General features: G+C 40.7%; 1 protein-coding gene across 2 annotated transcripts in view; it reads left to right on the top strand.

Annotated features, from left to right (window-relative positions):
* The window catches only part of FRY (FRY microtubule binding protein), a 225,217-nt gene that overhangs the window by 115,017 nt on the left and 90,421 nt on the right, over positions 1-19,779 (top strand). For both annotated transcript variants that reach the window (XM_060234716.1, XM_060234717.1), the window contains exons 13-22: positions 1,094-1,202; positions 1,795-1,881; positions 2,718-2,889; positions 3,246-3,378; positions 4,291-4,398; positions 7,216-7,471; positions 9,251-9,433; positions 11,613-11,699; positions 13,830-14,089; positions 14,883-15,072. In XM_060234716.1, coding sequence (XP_060090699.1) covers positions 1,094-1,202; positions 1,795-1,881; positions 2,718-2,889; positions 3,246-3,378; positions 4,291-4,398; positions 7,216-7,471; positions 9,251-9,433; positions 11,613-11,699; positions 13,830-14,089; positions 14,883-15,072 — 1,585 coding nt within the window. The remainder of the gene's footprint in view (positions 1-1,093; positions 1,203-1,794; positions 1,882-2,717; positions 2,890-3,245; positions 3,379-4,290; positions 4,399-7,215; positions 7,472-9,250; positions 9,434-11,612; positions 11,700-13,829; positions 14,090-14,882; positions 15,073-19,779) is intronic.

Raw genomic sequence — 19,779 nt, 5'->3', positions numbered from 1 at the left:
GATCTCTTCCTGGGGTCTTTCTGATTGTCCCAAGTGCAAGTGTTTTTCCTGATCAAAATGGCCAATCCACCTCTCTACCGTCCTAATCAACTGTAAAGACATCCTGTGATTCATTGCTTGTGTTGGCAATGATGTGCTAGCACTAGTGTGCCTTGTAGCATCTCTTGCAGTTTCATTTCTCCCCAGTGTTCAATAGTCATCTTTGTGTGTTCACAGATATGAGCTACCCCTACTGAAGGCTATGGGCTCAGATTTTCAATTGTGTATATAAGTAATAAATAAATTTGTGCTGTGGTATCATATACCTATATACATTTTGTGCAAAAGGAAAGTATTTGAGTTAACACAAGATCAGAAATGGCACCCTTCTCAATAAATTGATGAACAAATTCACAAGATCTGGTGAAGAGGGAGAGACTTCTGAGATATAAAAAGGATTTCTAAGTTTGATTCTATAGTTGGTGTACATGTATACAAGGTTGCCATTCTGACCTCTTCTGAAATAGATCACATCTAAAACTAGTGGAGCTGTACAAGATGAAATGGAACTTTACCATCTGAAATTGCAACTAGCTTTGTTTCCCATTCTTATTCCTGGAGATCAGTGATCATTGTGTGTATGGAGTAGAGAGAGTTTAAGTGGAAAGAGAGAACTTTGGGCGGGGGAGGGGAAACTTGCTTCTCATTCTTTGGCCAGCAGAAGTGCCTTCCACAAGCAGGAAAAAAACAAAACCTTCAAGCCCTAGTATGAATATTCCCTTATACTTATGGCCAAACTAGAAGTGATGGGATGAGTCGTAAGAGTCCTCTTATATATATTTATGAGTCCTCTTGTATATGTGTGATCAGGGGAGAAGGATTTGTTTTATGGAAGCACACTGTGCCTCACCCTTTTGGATTAGTGATAGGCACTGTGTCCTTAAGTCTCTTTTTATTTTGAAAGAAAGGGGGGGGGGGCTGTTCTTATAGGCTGTCCTTCATTGGTGTTTTTCCACTGGGATTTTTCCAGACTACTTTCATGTATTTAAAAAGGTGATGCATGGATTCCTCTCTAAGAATGAACCTGTGTCGATGTTTTCTTTTTGTCTTATAGTAGGCTTATAACCATCATCACAACCCTTTTCCCGAAAGGTTCTCGAGGTGTGGTACCACGAGACATGCCTCTAAACATCTTTGTGAAAATTATACAGTTCATTGCACAGGTATGAAATGTGTTAACAAATCCAAGCAGTAGGCACTTTCTTACCCTTGTCTTCAAATAAATTAAGAAAAATAATTGCATATTGTGAGCTTTTTTTCAATATATCAATAATATAGCAATACAAGCACTGGCAAACAAACGTGTGGGAGGGGTTCCCATTCTCCAGCCAATCTTGGAGTGCCCCATCTGCCACCACTGAAGTGGATGAAAAAGCTCAGCCATTTATTTTCTAGAAATCAAATGCACTGAAGTTTTACAAAAGCACAGCTGGTAAGAATGTGAGAAGAGCCTGCTGGATCAGACTCAGTGGTTCATCTGCTTCAGGATACTGTTTCACATAGCAGTGAACCGGTTGCCCTGGAGGGCCAACAAATAGGGCACAGAGATCAAAGCCTGCCCTTGATGATACTTCGTCATACTGGTATTCAGATATTTTCTGCCTCTGACGATGGAGGTTCTCCTTAGCCACTATAGCTAGTAGCTGTTGATGGATCTGCAACTCCTATAATTTTATGCATTAACCATTTTGTTGGGACTCATAGTTGACATGATACATATTTTATTTATTTATTCCCTCCCCCCCCCCCCCGTAGGAACGTTTGGATTTTGCAATGAAAGAAATTATTTTTGATTTCCTTTGTGTGGGAAAACCAGCAAAAGCATTTAGTCTCAATCCAGAGGTATGATATCAATATATATATTGTTTTTATTAAAACATGTATATTCTTGCCTTCCCCTGCTCACACACAAAAGGTTTACACTTTTATGTCTGCAATATGTAATTTACAGTATTATTGCATTGCTTGATTGTGCATGCATGCATCCGTACAAGGGAATGGAAGAAAGGTGTGAGAGGTGCTTTGCTACAGCATGGAGGCTCACCTTCCCATCTCTGCCATCTGTGCAGCCTTTGATTCCTTACAGTTCTTCTCTACGAGCTCACATGCACAAAGAAAAGTCCCATAGCACACAATGACAATTGCACAGCATTAAAAAATGCAGGTGGAAAAAGTTAGGACTGTGCCCTATTGCTGCTAGACACATCTTGGATATAGTCTTGAATAATTGTATGAGTGTACTCAGTGAGACTATTAATGATACAAATCAATAGTTGAAGATGTATAATGAATCTGTGAAATGGCAGCAATTGGTTGTCGATTAGGTACACAAATGAGGTCATGCTGGGAGCTGAAAGAGGTTAGGACAATGGAATTTGTCTCTTCTGATGCCTGATAATCCCCTTAAATTCCTAAGTATACACTTCATTTTATCTGTAAAACATGCTGAATGCAAACAAGAGTTATGATGGCTCTACTCTATGAACCCTACAAGGCATGTGCTTGTTTAAATCAATTCAGCATTGACCCATGCTAAATTCATACCTGCTCTAGTGATAGGAGTCAGTCAAAATGTCCTTAGCAGCCTTGAGATAGTGATTTGGTGACACAAAATGTAACAGCATCTTTAACAATATATTGTTTTTAAAAAAATAAATTGCATTTCATTAATTGCACAGAGAATGAACATAGGCCTGAGAGCTTTCTTGGTCATAGCGGATAGCTTACAACAAAAAGATGGAGAACCTCCAATGCCTGTGACAGGAGCTGTGATGCCTTCTGGGAACACATTACGTGTGAAGAAAACGTACTTGAGCAAAACTCTCACAGAGGAGGAAGCTAAAATGATAGGCACGTATCAGACATGTTGTAAACAGATTATGAATTTATATACCAACCTTGTAGTTAAATTCGCAAGTTACTTGCTTAAAAAATGTAATACTTTCATGTAATACTGTCAGTCATGTAATACTGTCAATACTTACATGAACTTTAAAAACATATTGTCAAAAAAGAACATCAGGTTTCATAAACGTAAATTTTAAAAAGTTGGATATTTGGAAATTGTAACATTTTTGTAAGAAGGTGAAAGGCATTTTTAAAAGAAGAAAGTACAGCAAAATATTGTGGAAGTGTTTAAATTTGTTTTACTTTGATGTTAATTTGCATTCATATATTGTTTTTTAATGAAACACATGCTTTTATAGGTATGTCATTGTATTATTCTCAAGTCAGAAAAGCGGTAGACAACATACTGAGGCATCTTGATAAAGAAGTTGGACGGTGCATGATGCTCACTAATGTACAGATGTTAAACAAAGAACCTGAAGATATGATCACGTAAGTGTTAAAAAGCAAATTATTTAATGGAAGTTTATTATTAGTTAATGGCTTCAAACAATCCTTATTTGGTCAATAATCTTAAATAAAATCACATTTAATGGTTGTTAAAATAGTTTTCTTAGATGAATGGCTTCTGCTGTTTCTGGGCCAGCCTTTATGTTAAATGTGAGATGAGTGTCACAGTTTCCCAATTTCTTTTCTTTTCTTTTTAAACAAATAACAGCTGCAGGAAGCTGTGAGTTTGACTGTTTTCACATTCAAAAATCTGTTGCATTTCCACCCACAAGGGAAAAAATGCAGCATTTTGAGAAGGATAAATAAAAGAGGGGAAGAGTTTGAAGGCTGTTTTTCCCCTCCAACCTCCTGCATTTCCTGAAATCCTATTTTACAAACTCTGCTTTGCTTGTGATTCTTGTTGGACATAAACCTATGTTAGAAGTAACTTCTGAAGTTTAAATCTGCTATACTTAGAAGACTTTCTTTCTTTGATTGTGATGTATAGTTTGTCTATTCTATTTGACAGTCGTAGAGACAAGTGGTCTTATACCATGTGTGCATGCGTGTGCACACACACAATATAAATTGTCAACAAGGCCTAAAACAAATGCTTGACAGTTTTTATTTGCTCTGTTTCTTAAAATTATTTCTAGATCACATTAAATTATTATGACTCTCAAGGTTTGTACAAAGATTAAAACTACTGTAAAAGACTTCAATAAACCCAGCAAAAGTAGTAGCATATAAGCAATATAACTAAGAAGAAGACAATAGCAAAAACCCCCTCCATATATGAGAATTTGGTCCTCTGTAAAAAACCTCAAAAGCATGTGATCTTGCTGTCTTGTATATGTTTCTTTGTCATATTTGGGCATTATCTAGTGATGAACAAATTCTCTTCCTCTTTTTCAGTGGTGAAAGAAAGCCCAAAATTGACCTGTTTAGGACTTGTGTTGCTGCTATCCCACGTCTCCTTCCTGATGGAATGTCTAAACTAGAGCTTATTGACTTGCTGTCAAGGTAAACTGTCTTAACCTTGAAAGACTAGTCAGCTGTGCTAGTTGTAAATTTTTTCTAGTTGCTGTAACTGTGAAGCAAAAATGGTACATTATGTGGGAAATCCCTCCAACTTATTTTTAATATTAAAGTACCTATGGTGGGCTGCTGAAAGTATCTCTCTCACACACATGAACACAAAACACTCACTGATTCCAAGGTAGAAAAAATGTGTGCAGTTCAGTATGAGGGCCTGTCAGCTGAGGGTGGAGGAGAGTTTCTGTCAGAAAATGCCACATAATACATTCTCCCTCCCCCATAGCCTCAATTCAGAATGGATTACCTCGGAGTTACTTTTTAACATTAAAGAAGTCAGGAAATCTGATCGTGGTTCTCCTACATGATATGTAGTTCAGCCCCTTGAAAGAACTATAGATAACAGTGAACAGTTGTGTTGCTTTTAACTTCCTGTTTGAGTGGGAGAGGATTTTCCAGTCACTAGTGTCTATCTTGTTTCTGAAAGATGTTTGTGTTAGGTATGCCTGTGTTGCTGTTGGAGAAAAACAAATCTAAGGCACACGTAGATTTAAGAAACTAGTTTCACTGTCTTTGAATCCTAGCCATATTGTTGTATGTAGTGCTGTCAGTGTGAATGATGCTTAACAGAGCAGATACTTAAGCAAAACAACAAAACACCAGAGTTCCTTCTTCAAGGACATTGCAACCCAATTGAAAATGGGGAGGGATCATCAAACTCAGGGAGAAGAGGAAGGGAAAGATTAGGGCAAAAAAGGATACATCTTGAGCTTCATAGATCTTTTGCCTCCATCTCAGATATTATCTGAGGAAATGCACCCTTATGAAAAGTCCTGTTGTTAGGCAACTGCCACACTTTGATGTGTTCCTACCTTATGTACTAGTTCAGCAGTACTAATTTGTGACACACCAAGCCAAATGCAGCCTTCCAGTCATTTGTGTCAGCCCATTCATTCCTGGATAAACTTCCTGTGTTTGCAGCTTGCTTGGATCTGCAAGAAGTGATCACTTTGTGAATAGTTGACTTTTGGGTCCATCATCTGCTTTAGTGCATTTGGTTTGTTTGAGCTGTAGAAAGTAGGCATTCTGTGAAATTGTATGGGTCAAAATTTAAATGGCCATTTTTGGGAAGACAGTCTTTCCAAATTACAAGGCTAGTGTGAAGAGCCTGCTGCATTCCTTTGTGATCCTTCTGGCACTGGTCTGCTAATAAGGTTTCCTCTTACTTCAAAGACAAGAGTGAGTGCCCATGCAAATAGATTATTCTAGTCACAGTTCAGTGTGAAACATCATGTGCATGGTATTTGGCAGTCTTTTGGCAGTTCCCAGCAAGAATCTCTACCTAAGCAGCTGGATGAACATTTAAGGCAGCTGTCAAATTTCAACAGATTCCTTTATTGCAAATTCCCAACGGAAGTTTCAGTCTACATGGACTAAAGTGCAAAAAGACAAACATTAGCTTTCTCTTTGGACTTTTCCTATCTGAATAAGCCTAAAAAAGAAGATAACTGTTTGCTGTAACATTCGGTCATGATTTGTATGGTGCCTCTTCTAGTAAGCCAAGTTACAGAGAAAGGCATAATTTGTTGTTCCATTTCATTCAGGTTTATCCCTAATTATGTCAGTATCAGTTTTTGCATGTGTCTCCTCAAAGGCTTGTTTTCTTTGATAATTGTAGGATTGGATTTTGGGATTTTTTTGTTAACAAATGCTGAATTTTTTACAACTGTGCACACGTGTACAGCTCAATAAAATTTGATGTGCTGGAAAGAGTCTGGTACATGAGCTGACATTGCCAGTAATCAGGTTTAGCTTTAGATAAATTAAATCAGCAGAAGAAAATTAGCGGTGTGGAGCAGGGATATAACACCTATGTAAGCATTCCATCCACACTCAGTATTGTTACTATGCTGTAAGGAAGAACAGGAAGCTTGCTTCTCCCACATGAAAGGAACTTTCACCTTCTAAACTTAAGACAGAACTTAGGTCATGTTATTTGACAAAAGACAAACTTTAATACCACCACCACCCCACAAAAAAACAACAACCCTAAGACAATTTGTATGATATGGAGTGAGGATTGCCACCTTCACTAATGATTATTAATGGCAAATTCTGTGAAATTGCTGGTCTATAGTTTGTGGTATGAAGTTGTTACTTGTCAGTGTTCATGTAAGCTTCCGCAATTCAGTAATCAAACGACTAAAGCTGTTTAGCTCTTCTGCTTTGTTTCATAATATACATGTTTAAGCAGGAATGTGTAATAAACCACTAACAATAATTGCCTTCAGAACTGCAAAAGTGTTGTTTTCAGTTCATTAATTTTTGCATTGATTGGGGTTTTTTGTTTTTAGAGCTGTTTATTTTTGAGGAATAGATTTGAAAGCTTCTTAATTAAAATTAAATTAATATAAAAGAAACTGAAATGTATAAAATAAATGTATACTGAGTGTCTGCTATTACAAGAGATAACATGTTAACAAGAATAAAATTATGAAATGTCGCTTAAATTAACGCTTGGATAGTCTGGGCAGAGTTGAGTCTAGTAGCACCTTAAAGACTAATAAGTTTTCTGCAGTATAAGCTTTTGAGAGTCAAAGCTCCCTTCATCAGATACAAGATCCCTTTGTCTTTTATCTGATGAAGAGAACTTTGATTTTCAAAAGATGGAATTCTTGTTGGTCTTCAAGGTGCCACTGGAATTTACTCTAGGTCTTCTGCTGCAAACCAAAATGGCTACCCCGCAAAAGGTACTTGGGTAATTAATTGCTCATGACTTTTCATACTCACTTTATTTTTAAACAGGCTGTCAATCCACATGGATGATGAACTTCGGCACATTTCTCAAAATTCGCTGCAGGGCCTTCTAGTTGACTTTGTCGATTGGAGAGAGGACGTGCTTTTTGGCTTTACAAATTTCCTGCTACGTGAAGTGAACGATACACATCATAGCCTCTTGGACACCTCCTTGAAATTACTGTTACAGTTGCTAACACAATGGAAACTTTTAATACACACTCCAGGGAAAGCCAGTGAACATGCAAAAGGCAGGTCATCAGAGGTGAGATTCCAAAAGTAGAGATGACACTTCAGAACATTAACAGAACATTTCTGTAAATTGTTGTGTTATTTTCTTGACTTGCATTGTAGTTGTCATTATCTTCTTAAATCCAAGAAGGTTTAGGCCTTATATATGGACCAATATTATTCTGTACCCCTGAATTCATATACCAGGGCTGGAGAGTGATGCCCATTGCATAAAGAGGCCTTTAGTAATAAAGTTCTAGCTAGGTCTATAATGGACATGCTTCATCTCTGTTGTGCATAACAACGCAAGTGTCTTTTTGAGTTCCATTAGCACTGTAATCCGCAGTTTGTGCTTGTACTTGTATCTGTTCTATAAGTAGACAACCTTTGTGGTTGCAGGAGCAATATCTTACAGTACAAAGATGGAGATCATGGTGTAAATGTTTTGGGCAGCATCATAAATTATATGCAATGGTAAAAGCATTCAAATATACGAAATATAAATAATGAACCTCTTACTTCTCTTGTATTTGCTCAAAACAATTTATCTTTGCAATGTGTCCTTTTCAGTGGTGGTGGGAAGGGCCCCTTTAATGGGAGGAGGGTATGAGACTTTAAGGGCAGGCATTCATTTGAATATTGTTTGAATATTGCCGATCTTAGAGAAATCTAGAATAAAGTGGGAAGCCTTTCGTTTTTCACCCTGTATCTCTGCATGATTCACTGTTTTGGCATTCCCTCTTTCCATTTCAATCTCTGCTATGGTCTGCTAATTCTGCCTTGTCTCTTCCACAGTGTGACTAGATAATATACTAGCCCACCAAACAATGGGCACATCCACAAACCAATTGCCCTTTCATCACACCCCCTCCAGCCTATAAATAGCAGCTCCCCAGCAGCCCTGGCCCCACTCAATGCACAGCAGCCAAGAAGGTCAGAGCGCCTGCTCCGGCTGCAACGCCACTGAGGATGTTCTCCGCAGCTGAGAACGAAACGTCTGGAAGGAAAACTTTCTCCAGTAGAACACGGCACTTGAGCCCGAAAGATTCTACAAACCCTAAAGCTAATATACTCTTGATATAGAGAAGAAGCAGAACTGCCTGCTCTCAGAGGAGATCTTTCATTGTGTCTCTGTATGATTCATTGTCGTGGCTTGTATTCTTCCATTTGAACTTTTCTGTATGTGATGAATTTTGCCTTGTCTCTGCAGCAGGAATTGGATAATTCATTCACTCTTGATGCAGAGACAAAGCAGAATTACAGGCTTTCTTTTGAAGCCTGGTCATTCTCTGCATGAGTCTGGAGGCTGGGTATATATACATTGTTCCATGGCCAGAACAGTGATTCATGCAGAAGCACAGAGATACCTGACAGGAATTGTGTGTTCTTCTAAATATTGCTTTGGAAAAGGCAATCAGTAGTAATAAAGGATTGCTGTTGCCTTCATGCCTGTTTTGTAGACTTGTTTGGTTGATCATTGTGGATAACTGTATACTGGATTAGATGGCCCTATAATCTGATCTGATGGGATTCTTCTACTGTTCCTAAGATTACATACACTAAAATGTAATCCTTTTAAGGTTTTTAAGAATGAAATTAGCCTTGAATTTAAGTTCCTAGAAATATATTTAGCTGTCAGAAGTGTAAGTGATACTACTGAGTGTAGAAGCCCAAGAATAGATTTCCTTTGTGTATGTTATTTCATGTTCATTGATCAGTTTTAAAAAGAAACATTTACTGTTTTCTAGACTATAGTGAGTTCTATGAAGCTGTGGATTAGGGCAGCACTCTAAACAAGTACCTTGTTTTGCAGCTGATACCAAATGGATCCAGTCATAGAACACAAACAGAGAGAAGTTCTTACTCTAATGTCCTACATGCCGTTGAAGGTTTTGCATTAGTATTACTCTGCAGCTTCCAGGTTGCTACACGTAAACTGGCAGTTTTAATCCTCAGAGAGATACGTGCTTTATTTCTTGCACTGGGGCAAGCAGAGGTATGGCTTTCATTCTTTGTATATCAAATTCAAGTTTCCCAAATAATTCTAGTTTTAAAATCCAACTTATTTTGCTGTATTAGCTTGGGGAGGGGGTTGATATCTTGACTACAGATGTGCACTTGTAATTCTCCAATAAAGTCAGAGAGACTTGTTTCTAAGCATGCTACCATAGGATTGGATTATTTGTTTCCTTAGATTTTATTTGTATGATCACAGTAGGATTAACAAATTTATGGACTGGGTAAATCTAAATATTACTTGAATCTTACTTGTGGAAAGAGATGGGTTTTCTTTGATTGGTACTCCAGTTTCTTTACCAGCATTTGTCCAGTTTGTAAATGAAAGGTACAAATGGTGCATTCTTCCATACTACATAATTTTCCATTTATTTTAGTAGGATTATGTGCATTGGTTGTCAGGTAGACTGCATTCAGAATAGGTAAACTGATTCTTCCATCTAAGTGAGCATCTTTTGGTGACATTCACCAGGCATTTAAACCCCGCAGAACTTCACATTAGAAAGAATAAGGCTATGTCACTTGAAAGGTTATATATTCCGGCATTATTGGAAATCATCTTTCCTGTCTCAGTGCCTGGGACATCTATGCTATGGTTACTTCAAGTAAAGAAATGCCATAGGATTGGTTCTCTAATGACTAAGCTAATATCTTTTGTAATTTTGGAACTAAAGAGTAGGGTTTTATTTATTGTGATGATCAGATTAGCTGGTAAGATTTGCCCCTATAGATGGGTGTGATACATAATACAAAAATTAAATGCATTGCATTTTCTTTTGCATGGTAAACAAAACAGGGTTTTTTTGTCAAGTACAAAGCATATTCCTGGTTGAACAGTTCAGCTTAGTCGCTAAGTGCAGAACACGAATATTCATTCTACTGGAATTTAGTAAACATTGGGCTACTTTTTACTGCTTTAGTAAACATTAGACTACTTTTCAGCTCTTTGCTACAAGATGCCTTATGTAATTTTCTGATTGGCTTCTGTTCCTCAAACATTGCTCTAAATCCAGTAATTAACTTAATGCTGACCCGTTGCCTATGGTAGTTACATAAAGCTGATATTTTGGGCACACACACTCATTGCCGGACCTAAGTCTTCTCAAAGTTATAATTTGTGAAACAGTCTTGAAATCCACTGAAATTATATTGATGGGTTAAATATTACATGAAATATATAAGAGGGGGTCTGGCCAAACACGATTGGGCTAAGGATTCACTTTGACAGTGTAAGGATGCACCTTTGACATTTCCATCATCCGGGAAATGAAAAAAACATTCCTTCAGCATTTGAATGACAAATTCTTTTGTGTAGGTGAGAATTCTGGTAGACCACTTGGCTTGAATCAAGCCTGAGCTCTCCCTAGAAGCTGAAATGATTGAACTGAGGCTATCATATTTTGAACACATGTGAGAAGACAAGACTCACTCGAAAAGACAATGCTAGGAAAAGATGAAGACAGCAGGAAAATAGGAAAACCCAACATGAGATAGATTGACTCAGTAAGAAAGACATAGCCCTCAGTTTGCAAGATCTAAGACTGTTAATGATAAGATGTTTTGGAAGTTTTTAGGATTGCCATAAGTCAGAAGTGACTTAACAGCAGTTCACACACATGCATGCATGTGCATATGCGTGTGCGTGCGCATACACACACACACGGCCTGTGGAGCAGAATCACCCAGGAATACACTGAGTTGGGTACAGCAATTAATGAGCAGAGTAGAAAAAGTTCTGAGAGCAGTTCCACTTTGCAGTTGTGCAATGGCGGCAGCACCATATAGCACATTAATACAATTTTTAATGAAATAATTAAAAAATGGAATGTAAAACAGAAGTTTATAATTATTTCATGATAATTTAATTTAGTTTTGAAACTGTGTCAAAAGAAATGCTTTGTACTCTGTCTTGTTCATGCAGATGTAGTGGAGATGCAATCACTTTCATTTAGAACCAGCAGACAGCTAGGACTGATTTCATATCACAACTTTTCCTCTGTGTATTTGTGTGTGTAGCCATCATCTTTACTGTAAAGTAGAATTTTCCCCATGAAAGCTTACACCACATAAAAGTTGTGAAACTTTAAGGTGCCATTAGAATTTCAGCTGCGTTTGCTAAGGTAACACACTCTTAATTGTTGCTATCTTCATATGTACAGGATGATGATAGGCCTATGATTGACGTCATGGACCAGCTAAGTTCTTCTATTCTGGAAAGTTTCATTCATGTTGCTGTTTCTGATTCAGTAAGTACCTTTTCATTGTCCATGGATTCTTCTGTTTGTGTATATGCTAAATATAGAAAATCTGTGCAGAGTTCAAACATGTTTTGGTAGTTTGAGACAAAAAGCATACATATGTTCAAAAAAATTTGCTTTAGGCATGACATTTTATTACTCAATGAAAAACAGTCTTCAGGAATCCACTGCCTGTTTGGTGTAGAGAGCCAGTTTGGTGTAGTGGTTAAGTGCATGGACTCTTACGTGGGAGAACCAGGTTTGATTCCCCACTCCTCCACTTGCAGCTGCTGGAATGGCTTTGGGTCAGCCATAGCTCTTGTAGGAGTTGTCCTTGAAAGATCAGTTGCTGTGAGAACCCTCTCAGCCCCACCCACCTCACAGGGTGTCTGTTGTGGGGGAGGAAGATAAAGGAGATTGTGAGCCGCTCTGAGATTCGGATATAAATCCAATATCTTCTTCTTCACTGTTAATATTTCAGTATTTTTGCCTGAAATTGTAGCTGTACTGGTATAAGCAGACAGTATCAGCAAATCATATTGCAGTTGGTAATATACTTCTGCTGAACAGACAAGAGTCATAGGTTTTTATGGACTTGAGGACAATGGCATCATGTTTTCTATTTTGGTCGTTTGATAATCCATATAATCTATTTTACCTTCTATATGTTTTATGGGTTTGATTATCCTATAATGTAACATCAGTCATTTTGAGGAAATATAATATATTGTTTATATATTCACAGTGACTGATGGGGGGTTGGTTCCTTTAGATTCCTTCAGAGGGCAGACTTTTTATTTGTTTTTCTGGTATTGAATTGGTTTAACCTTTCCTTTGTAATCTTGTTTGCAATTTTCCCCTCCAAATTGTCTTAAAGCATAATTACATATTGCACAAAAACTATTCTCAACCCAAATTAATTATTTAGATTGTTTAATCTGGGAGATTTACAGGTTTTAGCCTCACTATTTCTTTAAAAGAAAAAGAGTTAAATAGTTAAACAGTCACGGCTTCAGGAAGCAGAGCAGTACTTGACAACAGGAAGCAGAGATTATAACACTAAAATCTTGGTTCTGTCATTTACTTAAGAATGTACTTCAAACAGTTCCTATTAAGCAGAGCACTTTAAAAAATGCCTTGTTAATTTGGATCCTAAGACACAGTTGCTAATAAAATCAGTGACAGCTTTCCAAAAGTGAGAACCTTCTGTCCCCCTAGGAAACATGCCAGAATCTTATGAGGAGAGGGGACGATAGTCTGGAGGAAATTGCAGCTGCCTGCATTTCTTTTTGGAACTATATACCTATGAATGCTGTACATAATGACAGTGTGAATTAGCTGAAATGTTATCAGAAACTTTCTAATCAAAACATGATCTGGTGAGATGTAGCAAAACTGCCTTAAGCTGTTATAAAACACCCACATTTTCAAAGAAGGCTTGGACAGGTTTCTGTAAAGGGTGCTTTACCTTTATAGGGGTGTGCGTTCAGCTAAATCTGAGCAATCTTTTTGAGACCAGGGGTTTTCAAGGAGAGGCATCAGCAACTATGCTGCAAATTTGAAGAAGATATTGGATTTATATCCCGCCCTCCACTCCGAAGAGTCTCAGAGCGGCTCACAATCTCCTTTACCTTCCTCCCCTACAACAGACACCCTCCAAGGTGGGTGGGGCTGAGAGGGCTCTCACAGCAGCTGCCCTTTCAAGGACAACCTCTGCCAGAGCTATGGCTGACCCAAGGCCATTCTAGCAGGTGCAAGTGGAGGAGTGGGGAATCAAACTGGGTTCTCCCAGATAAGAGTCCGCACACTTAACCACTACACCAAACTGGCTCTCACCAAATTTGGTTCCTCTGCCTCAAAAAACAGCTCCCCCAGAGCCCGAGATGCCCCCAGCTTGATTCTCCTATGACTGTAATAGAGCCAAAAAATTTCAAGTTTCCCAAATATATGAGCATATGAGCACTGAACTGGAGCACTGCTAGGTTGGCAAAATGTATTGCATTTTCACTTGGAACTATAACAAGCACCAGGCTTAGACATGTAGAAGGGAAGCTTATTGAAACAGTAAAGAAATGCAGATCTCTGAAGTACTTCAATAATTGTGTTTGGGGGGGGGTGTTGTTTTACTTCTTTCCACAGACAACATTACCATTAACACATAATGTGGACCTACAGTGGTTGGTGGAATGGAATGCAGTGCTTGTCAATAGTCACTATGATGTAAAAAGCCCTTCCCATGTATGGATTTTTGCACAGTCGGTCAAAGATCCATGGGTTCTTTGCCTTTTCAGTTTTCTAAGACAAGAGAACTTACCAAAGCATTGCCCTACTGCACTTAGCTATGCTTGGCCTTACGCCTTTACAAGGTTACAACTGGTCATGCCCTTGGTTGATCCAAAGTAAGTCCTACTATTACTTCATTGCTTATTGTTTGACCACTTTTTTGTTGCATATTTTGATCTAGGTTTATATTGTTGTAATAAACTTGTCAGTCTTTGATAATATGAATTACAATTTGTGAATTTGCATGTTCCAGTATAGAGAGTAGGATTGCCACTGTAGCTGGAGACCTTCTGCCAGCAACCTCCATTGCCTCCTACCACTCTGAGTGGTGGTGAAAGACACACACCCCTGCTGAAATCGCACACAGGATGATGTCACTTCCAGGGAAAACTTGAATGCAGTATCATGTCAATCTACAAATTGCCAGAAATGCTTTGTTTTTATCACAGTGTTGCCAGCATAACCTTGATCAAAGTGACATCACTTATTTTTTTCCCCTGGAATTGTTATCATGGTACATGCTGGCTGTCCCCCATGTCTCTGCTCTTCAGATCTTTGCTTAATAGAGGGAGATTTGCATTGCAGTCATTGCTCAACTATAGTTTCCATATGTGAATATGGACAAATGTCTGTCCCTTAGATTTCTGTTTCTAATTGTAAAATAATAATTTTAGTAAATATTTGCAGAGCTTTTTTTGCTGAGAATTATAAAAATAAAATCTGTGTGTGATACTACGGACTCAGCAACACTGAAGAATTGTCTTTGTTGCAATAGCCCAATTTCATTTTTAGCTATGATGAATTTATGCTACAGTGACAATTTCTGCTCTTTTAAAAATTATGTAACAAAATAATTTCTAAATCTGAAAATTTTTTAACTTACGTCTTTTGGTGTTTTTTCCCTGCCAGCAGCCCCATGAATGCAAAGAAAACTAGTACAGCTAGCAGTGGAGATCATTATGTAACTTTGTGGAGAAACTACCTTATTCTCTGCTTTGGAGTTGCCAAGCCCAGTATTATGAGTCCTGGACATTTACGAGTTTCAACTCCAGAGATCATGGCCACCACTCCTGATGGTACAGTTAGTTATGATAACAAGGTGATTTAATATTTCACCAAAATTGCTGTTATTGTAAACATGATCTTACAACTTCTGTAATTTTTAATATAACAGTTAAATTTAGTCTTTGAATAGATGCATTTTACCAGAATATATTATTAAGAAGATTCAGTTGCACCATTTTGAGCCCGTTTGGTGTGGTGGTTACGTGTGTGGGCTCTTATCTGGGAGAACCGGATTTGATTTCCCACTCCTCCACTTGCAGTTGCTGGAGTGGCCTTGGGTCAGCCATAGCTATTGCAAAGCTGTCCTTGAAAGGGCAGCTTCTGTGAGAGCTCGCTCAGCCCCACCTACCCCACAGGGTGTCTGTTGTGGGGGAGGAAGGTAACAGAGATTGTAAGCCACTCTGCGACTCTGAGATTCAGAGTGGAGCGGGATATAAATCCAATATCACCATAATCATGATCTTCTAATTTCATGGATTTTCATAATACACTATTAGACCTGTTAGCTGCAAACTAGAAAAACTGGTGGAATGTTTATGCAACAACACAAAGGAATATTCACTAAGAATTACGCAAAAGGAAGTCAGGTGTACAAAAGCAATGTTGCTCTTAGCTCTTGGGCAGCCCAATCCAGACATACGTGGCGGGCAGGTGCTCGGGCGTGGGCGGATCTACGGCGCCGCTCTTTGGCTTCCAAAGGGGAGACGGAACGCCACACTGGGAGAGGGAAGAGGGGCCTGATAAGCAAGAGAGAACCCGTCGCCATGGTGATTCCGCCCAGGAATCACATGTCTCCCACTCCCTCCCGCTGTCAGAGACTCTGCCAATGGCAGGCTGGCGGCCAGGGGCATGCGCGGACAAGCAGGAAGTGCCAAGTACAGGAGTTCCCTGTCCTAGACAGTGGCTGGAATGTGTGTCTGGGAGCAGCCAGACCAACTCCAAAAGACACCCCCACCCCCTGGTGTTGCCCCGCTGCCGCCCCGCTATGTGCAACGAACACCTCCCCTGGGGGCCACAGAACTCAGAGTGCGAGCCACTGGGCATGCATCCACTTCAGCAACCCCACCCAAGTGTGCACAGCACACAGCAGCCCTGTGCAGTCAGGTAGGTTGTCAGCCCAGGCAGGCTGAGGAGCGGCATCCCCCCTCCCCTGTCCAGCCATGCGGGGAGCAGCGTCCCCAAGAACCAAGTCTGCCCACTCTCCCAGGCACTCCCTCGGAGAGGCCACTGACAGAGGGGGGTTTGCCTCGGGAACGTGCAGCAGATGCCAAGCAGGAGAGACAACATAGGGCACAGTTCAGACTTTATTTTTCCGGAACAGAGTGCAACAATTCCCCTGGCACGCACTGGGCAGTCTCGCTATGGTCAGGGCTCTGCTCTGAGCAGTGGGCAGAAGCAGCTGAGGGAGTGGGGGGGGGGCGGTGGAGCGGCACACGTGGAAGGCTCTGTGTTGGAGTCCCACCAGAGACAGAGATCAAGAGCACCTGCAGGGGTGGCAGCTGGAAGAGCAGGCTGCGTTTCAGCTGGGCGCTCTCTTAAAGGGGCTGTCTCTGACCCACCTCCCCGCAACAGGGCAGCTACAACACACACACCGTGCCCCGCCAGGGGTTGGGAATGCAGCAGAGGGCAGACCAAGAGAAGGGAGCAGGCAGCAGCACAGGGGAGCGAGGTCAGCAGATGCCCCATGCCACAGCCCACTGCCTGGTTCAAGTGCCAGAGACACTCGCACACCGAGCAGTCGAGGGAAAGGGGAGGGGGAGGCTGGGGGGGAGTGGAACTTACCCAGCCATGGGCAACAGTCCTCGCATGCAGAGCCTCCGGAGCCCGGAACCTGTGGAGACCTGGAAACAAGAGCAGTTAGCCCCAGGGGAGAGACCTCTGTCTCCCCCTGGCAAGTCAAAGATACTGTCAAAGCAACTGCGAGGTGCAAAACCCATCACCAACGTGCCTGCCTGTCCCTCACTCTAAGTCTGTATGGCCGGGAGCTCACCGACAGAGCTGCCCACCACGCACTCCTCTCCTGAACAACTGAGTTGTGCAAGGCCAGAGTGGAAGTATTTCTAGGAGGGGGAGACCGCAATTGGGTGCTGGGGAGGGGGCTCATCAGCCCGAGGTGCGAGGGGATTGGCGAGGCAATCACGCCACTCCATAAGGGGTTTGCGAGCTTCTGCAGCGGCAGAGGCAACCTTTGTTTTTGGTTTCAACGAGTACCTATGGGGCACGCTGCCGTTTTTGCAGGTGTAAAGTTGTACCTCTTGGGGGGGTGGGCATGTCATGGGCCAAACTGCTCAGGAAGCCACCTAAGCCTGGCCGCGCCCCCAACTCCACCCCCTCCTCTGCCTGAACGCCGCGCTCCGCCTTACTTCTGCCCACGCTCGGGTCCAGCCCTCAGGCGCTGCTGCCCTCGAGCGAAGCAGCACTCGGGTGGCCCCCCCACTCACGTACCTCCCCTCTGCTGTGGCAGCGCCAGTTGTACATCGGCGGAAACCCTTCCTGCACCCACGTACCGGCTCGTCTGCTTCCAAAAGAATTTCTTCCCCCCCCGCCCCCCCTGGGATTGCGCTCATAGTGTGAGAAGAAAAGCATAATCCTAAACAGGCTTATTCAGAAATTAGTCCTGTCTTACTCAGTGGGCTTACTCCCAGGAAAGTGTTTTTAGGATTGCAGCCTTGGAGTGGTAGTCTGCAAACTTTTAGAAATCATTTGGCCATAATTTAAAAGTATAGTATGTGATCAAAAATGGTACCTTTATTTTCAGTCCTTATAGTAAAGGGACAACAGAATTTTACAAAAATTGTTAGGCCTCTCACATGTCTCTCACACATTTAAAAGCAGAGGCTTTGCTGTACGAATAAATACCATCATTGTAGTTTGTATTTTGATTGTCCTCCAAGGAGATAAGTACTATCATGTACCATTTCATTGTCCTGTCTAAATAATGGACAGACTGGAAAGGAGGATTCTGAGACATGATCAAATGTCCCCACATTATTCTCAATCTCATCACCTTGATCCTTTTTTTATCCAAAATGATTTCCCCCCCTAAGGCTTACACTTCATTTCTGGTGAGGTATCATTAACCTCTCATAACTTGTTACATCGCCTAGAATCTCTTTTTGGCACAACCATGCAGTTAGAAAGCCTTTGATATTCATTCAGTAATTCTGGCACTGCTGCATACAGAGGCAGACCAACTTCTTAAATGTGTCTAATCTGGCTTTTTTCCGCTTCTCAAGGTACCTTAAATTAAATCTCTGGAGTATATCCAGCTTTCTTATGGCAGACTCTCGAGGTGATATATCCGGAGATAGTTTTCTACCTGTGAGCATCCCACATATATAACAAATAATTAAATTCATCTAGTAACTGTGCCAGTTTTACTTTTAATTCACAAATAGTTTTTAAATATGTCTTGACAAGTATCTACTCAACGGTCTTTGGATTTGGTGGCCCATCTATGGCTCAAACTAGTTGCAGTATAGTTTAATATTTAGAACATTATTTTCCCACTTGCACACTAGAGCAGTGAGTGACCAAATTTACTTGGGGGCATCTTTCCCCCACTCCCAGTAAATTCATTTAACAAACTTTGTCACTCTTTCAAGATTTTATCTGGGCTCACTGTAGGTAAATTTAATATTAAATAACTGATAATGATTAATATTAAATAACTACATATGCTTGTACAGATAATTTAAAAGTTGACCATAATCCCAGTTTTTCTGTAACCTCTCAGGAAACAAGGTCAGGAAAATCCACATAAAACATGTTCAAGACCTGTGTTAGAGACCCATCACAGCCCATGTGTGGTTCCAGATCAAGGGTGGCCAAAACTGATTAACATAAGAGCCATGTCGAATAAGCATCAGATGTTTGAGAGCTGCAAGACATGAATGTCAGATGTAGGTAGGTAGGTAGGAAGGAAGGAAAATAGAGGAGGGGAAAGGTGGAAAGAAAGCAACTTAACTTTAAATGCTGGCTGGCTTGGAGAAGTGATTTAAAGAGAGAAATTCCTTCTCCAAGCCAGCCAACAGGGCGGTGGGGGCTTAGAGAGCCGCACAATGTGTGTGAAAGAGCCACATGTGGCTCCTGAGCCACAGTTTGGCCACCACTGCTCCAGACAGTTCTTTTGAGAACTGATTATGAATTATGTGGCATGGGAGCCTACTGTGCAAAGCAAGTACTGGGCAAAATCCTCACCTCCTCAGTCTTCTGGGAGCACAGCTTCAAGCTGAGCTTGCATTCATACCAAGAGTAAGGAGAAGCAAGTTTTCCTGAATCCTTCTGCTGCATGGAATCCCCCCCACCCCCGTGAAGGTTCCCCAACTCTCAACAGTGAGTTTGGGGTGTATCTGGGGAGACTGATGACGGAAGACAGGAAAGATCTTCTTGTGAGAGTTGCTTCCCCTGTCACATCCATAGGATCCAGCATTTTCTGTGTGAAGAAATGCAGATTTTTCATGTTTGTCTCGAGAGAATTTTCAAGTTGGCTGCTGCTATAAGAACTCAGGATAACAGAAAGGCAAAGCTGAAAGTACTGCTTCGTTCTACAGTCCGCCTGTTATTTTCTCTTCAGCAGAAAGTGCTTTTTGCATCAGGCATTTCTTTTGATATCAGAATCTTCCTCAGCTTCCTGTATTAGAAATCTTTTTGTCAGTCGCATAACCATCTGTCATCTTAGGAAGATTTTGCCTGCTATTGCCATTTTTTGTTTGTTTCCAAGGCACATTTCAGCAGTATT

Source organism: Heteronotia binoei, chromosome 3, assembly GCF_032191835.1.
Source record: "Heteronotia binoei isolate CCM8104 ecotype False Entrance Well chromosome 3, APGP_CSIRO_Hbin_v1, whole genome shotgun sequence".
Taxonomy (NCBI): domain Eukaryota; kingdom Metazoa; phylum Chordata; class Lepidosauria; order Squamata; family Gekkonidae; genus Heteronotia; species Heteronotia binoei.
Note: the sequence above shows the minus strand (reverse complement) of the source record. Positions and strands in the feature narration are given on the sequence as shown.